This window comes from Rhamphochromis sp. 'chilingali' (genome assembly GCF_963969265.1).
Source record: "Rhamphochromis sp. 'chilingali' genome assembly, chromosome: 4".
Lineage (NCBI taxonomy): Eukaryota > Metazoa > Chordata > Actinopteri > Cichliformes > Cichlidae > Rhamphochromis > Rhamphochromis sp. 'chilingali'.
The window spans coordinates 33,444,251-33,448,470 of NC_137948.1; the positions used below are offsets into that span (position 1 = coordinate 33,444,251).

General features: G+C 49.0%; 1 protein-coding gene across 1 annotated transcript in view; it reads left to right on the plus strand.

The window, feature by feature from the left end:
* Positions 1–2,328: 2,328 nt before the first annotated feature.
* The window catches only part of nptxrb (neuronal pentraxin receptor b), a 9,682-nt gene continuing 7,790 nt past the window's right edge, over positions 2,329–4,220 (plus strand). Inside the window, exons 1-2 of the mRNA XM_080880405.1 lie at positions 2,329–2,463; positions 2,661–3,452. Of these exons, the coding sequence (XP_080736531.1) occupies positions 2,724–3,452 (729 nt within the window). The 5' untranslated portion in view covers positions 2,329–2,463; positions 2,661–2,723. The remainder of the gene's footprint in view (positions 2,464–2,660; positions 3,453–4,220) is intronic.

Below are 4,220 nucleotides of genomic sequence, written 5' to 3' on the forward strand. Positions count from 1 at the left end.
GAGGTTCATCTGCTAATGAGTGGAGGGTTGGTGGTTCAATACTAAGCTATTTGAACTCTTGTGTATGGGGCTGCATAGCTGTGGACCAGTCAGGGTGCCTGTGCTGACTTCTGTCCACTCCTGAAAGCACCAACAATGAACATGTGAGCATCAGAACTGGACCACAGAGCAGTGGAAGAAAGTGGCTGCTCTATATGAATCACGTTTTCTTTTACATCACATAGGTGGGGCTCTGTGTGCATTGCTTACTTGGTGAACAACTAGCACCAGGATGCACTATGGGAAGAAGGCAAGCAGGCATTATTACTTTGTTGCATATCACATACACCCTTTCATGCCTGTGGCTTCTAAGGTTTTGATGGGCCTCCAAATTCTCCAGATCTTAGTCCAGTCGAGCTTCAGTGGGATGTACTGGGCAAGTCAGATTCATAGAGGCCTCACCTGGCAGCTTACAGGATCTGTTGCTAACATTTTGATATCACATTACACCTTCAGTGGAGTCCATGCATTGAAAGGTCGGGGCTGTTTCGGCAGCAAAAGGGGGACCTACACATTATTAGGCAATTAGGCATTAGCTAATGAAAACTGTCACTGTGAATCGAGAGGTCCAGGCTGACGCTTATATTAACAGCTGTGAGAGAAATATCTTTTGGAAAGTGTGTTACAGACATCAACAGCCGCTAAGAATGAAATAGAAATGAAGTAATGAACAAGTCCCTGAACCTGTTGAACATATCCATCAACCTTAATTTTTTTGGTTAACGCTAATAAAACCTACTCGCCTCCTACACTATCACAGCAAATACAGTAAACACTGCTGCAGTAACGATGTAGCAATCCAAGGGTGTCAAAAGCTGCTGTTCCGTGAGAAGCTGCTGGTGATTCACGCAGAGATACACAAATTCTCCTTTAGCTACAGCGGCGCTGGATGTGACAAAGATAGCCCTGCTGACATTAACCCGATAATTCGTGACACCAACAGCAAAGAACACCTTGGTGTCAAACGTCAGCGTTTGACCTGCCTTAAAATGAGAACACTGAAGTCCAGGGTTGTCAAACTCATTCATGGTCCACCTACAGCACAAACAGGCCTTTGATCTCAGATGGACTGAAATAAAAGTGCTGCATAACAAGAAAAAGAATACAAGTTGTTTCCATCCCTTTGAGTGTAAGTACAGGCTCATTCTGAAATTAAACGTTGAATAAAACATGTATTTTCAAAAGACGTGATGAGCATCCAGAGCTTGCTTGAGAAAAATAAATGCACTTTCAACAATATGTCTCAGTTTTTCAACATTCAGCTGGTCGACTTCTGTTGTAAGTCAGGGGAAGACGTAAGCACGATGATGTCTGTGTGAGTAAGAAGGCTATAAAACTGCAGATGATTCAGACCTAACAACACAATGGCTGCTGCTGTAAAACACAGTGAAAAGTTTCTGCTTCATTCTCTGCAATCCAAGCAGCGGGCCACGGGTGGATATGGCAAGTATGTGTTTGTGAGATATCTCTGCAAAGTGTAAGCTAGGTGAAAGGTGTGTCATGGGAAGTGACCTCACTGATTTTAGTTGTTTCATTACAAAGCAAGAATCACATATTAATAGCTTTATTTTCCTTTCTCAACACTGACATCAGATCTTTTCACAGTGGTAGATTACATGTCTTTCTTTTTCTTTAAATTTAAATATGCATATTTATTTGGATTGCTATGCAGAGAAAACTTTATAAAAGTCTTTCCTCCATCCAGCGGAGAGGATTTGTTTGCCGAACAGAGCCACAGAGGACAGAGGGTCAGGGTTGGATCATTCCTGTCGGCGTTAGTGCTGCATTAGTCGGGACTGCCTCTTGAGGAAAACATGTTCTTCCTCCTACTCAGTATAAAAACCCTGGTGTTAAAGGTCCCACGTCTCTGTTTTTCCTTTCTTCTTCTCCTCTACACTATCCAGCCTTTCCACTTCTGCTGCAGCTCGTCTTACGTGCGATTTCTTACATCAGATGTCGCATGTAAATAAACTCAGGCTGTACACATAGTTGTGAAAGAAAAAGTGCACTGCACACTGGGATTTTGCATCCCTTATCAATGCAGTTTGGATTCTTTACATCGGTTTTTATGTTAAGTTTTTAAAATGTGTCCACCCCCCCCCCCCCTTTCCTTCCTTTTATCTTCCAAGCCTCCAGAACAGGATGTGCGCTCAGGCAGCGCAGTCACACGCTGATCCATCATCGCCTTGTTTGCTCGGCTGCTGCTGGAGGTTCACCTAGGCTCTGACCCGCGCATGCCCACAGCCTCGCTCCTCCTCTCCGAGAGATCCCCATAGTAACGCGCGGAGGAGAGCAGCTTAGCAACACGGAGACTGGAGAGGGAGCATCTCTGCTCCAGACAGCGCGGTGCCGTCAACATTAGGTACACACAGAGGGTGGTGAGGAAACAACAGCAGCAGAGCCCCGGATCTACCCGCTCCTACAGTAAGTGTCACATTCCGCCTGAAAGATCTGGCGACTTTATTTGACACGTCAGGCTGAGATTATATTGAGGCGGGCTGCAGTCTTCCTACATGCTGTTCTGAGTTCCAGCCTCCAAAGCCCAGACAAGTCTTTGTTTTTGTTTTATTTTTTAAATTATTTTTTAAAGGATTTTTATTTGTATTTGTTTTTTATTGCAGGCTCGTGTGTGTGTCACCTTGTGTCTGAACTCCTGATCTACATCACTGCTCTTCACGGTCACCATGAAGTTCGCAGTGGTGCTCGTGGGAGCGGGCACTCTGGCCTTCCTCGGCGCGGTCATCTGCATCATTGCCAGCGTTTATCCGCGCAAACGCGCCGCTCTCGTCAGCGATAACGGAACCCTGACGTCGGAGTCGCTGCTCCAGCCTCTGGAGCCGGGGTCGGTGGCTCACGCCGGGCCGCTGGGCGCTCTGCACGGCGCGGAGTCGTACGATGGTGGAAACGGACTCGGCGGCATCGGCGTGGAGGTTCCCACTCTGAACGAGCTCAACCTTGGGGAGGAGACGGGTGGAGGGCCGGCGAAGCAGTTCAGCTTCAGCCGACTCATCTGCACTCCTGTGCCGGTGGGAGAGTGCAAGACTAAAGACCTGAGGCAGCGGAGGGACCACCAGCAGCAGCAGGCGGACGATCCGCTCTACGGCACAGGGGATGAAGACCTGCGGACCACCGCGGAGGAACTCCGGCAGATGGTCCTGCAGCAGAACGACCAGATCCTCATGGACCAGAGGACCATAAGGGAGCTGACCGGGAAGCTCAGCGAGTGCGAGAGCGGCCTGGAGGACGAGCGGAGCATCCCGGAGCGCAGCATCGGGGTCTGGAGCGGGAACCGCCGCGTCATGGCCGGGGATGATGTGACCTCATCCGCCGCGGCACAGCTGCAGACGGCGCGGGCCGTGGAGGAGCTGGCCCGGGCCATCATGGAGCTGAAGGATCGCATTGAGAAACTGGAGGTAAACACAGGGATGCTGAGTGCGGGCTTGTCGCTGATTAACCTCCTGTCTGAGTTTTGTTTGACAGCGGGAGATTTGGAGAGGCACCAGAATGATGCATTAGCAGATGAGTCAGTGCCATTCAGTCTAAATTAGGCTCATTTCAAGATCTATCCTAATTTTAGCTTGATATCCACTGTGGTGGTTTAGGACTAACCATTAGAATTGACTTATGATTCAGATTAAAGTGCCACAGCTCTGCTGGTTCTCTGAGCCTGAAGAGGGGCTCTGGTCTTTATCTCTCTACACCTCTTTTCATTCTCCCCTCCCTCTTTTATCTTCTGCTCCTCTTTCCTCTGACAAGTAGCCTAACTCGTGACACAGATACCCCTGATCTCTTGCGCAAGCTCCACACGGACCCATGGGAAATCTTTCCACCTGCTGGCCCTCACGCTCCTCCGCATCCCCCCACCCTGCTGCCTCATACCCTGTACCACCGCATCTCCCACAGCAGGATGGAGACATAAATAAAACATGAAGCTGGCTGGACAGGAAGGAGGGAGGTGGAGTAGGGGGGTCAGATTTTATGTGTGTGTGTGTGTGTGCAAAGATTGAGACACACACCCACACACAAACACTGCTGCATCACTGCTGGTGCTCTCCAAGCACAGTCAGTTACAAGGTTGTCTCCGTCAGTGAGAATTTATATCCTGGACGTCCACATCCAGTCCTGCCTCAGCAACTCTCTTGATATTATATATCGCCCCCGAAGCCGTCTCATCCACACTA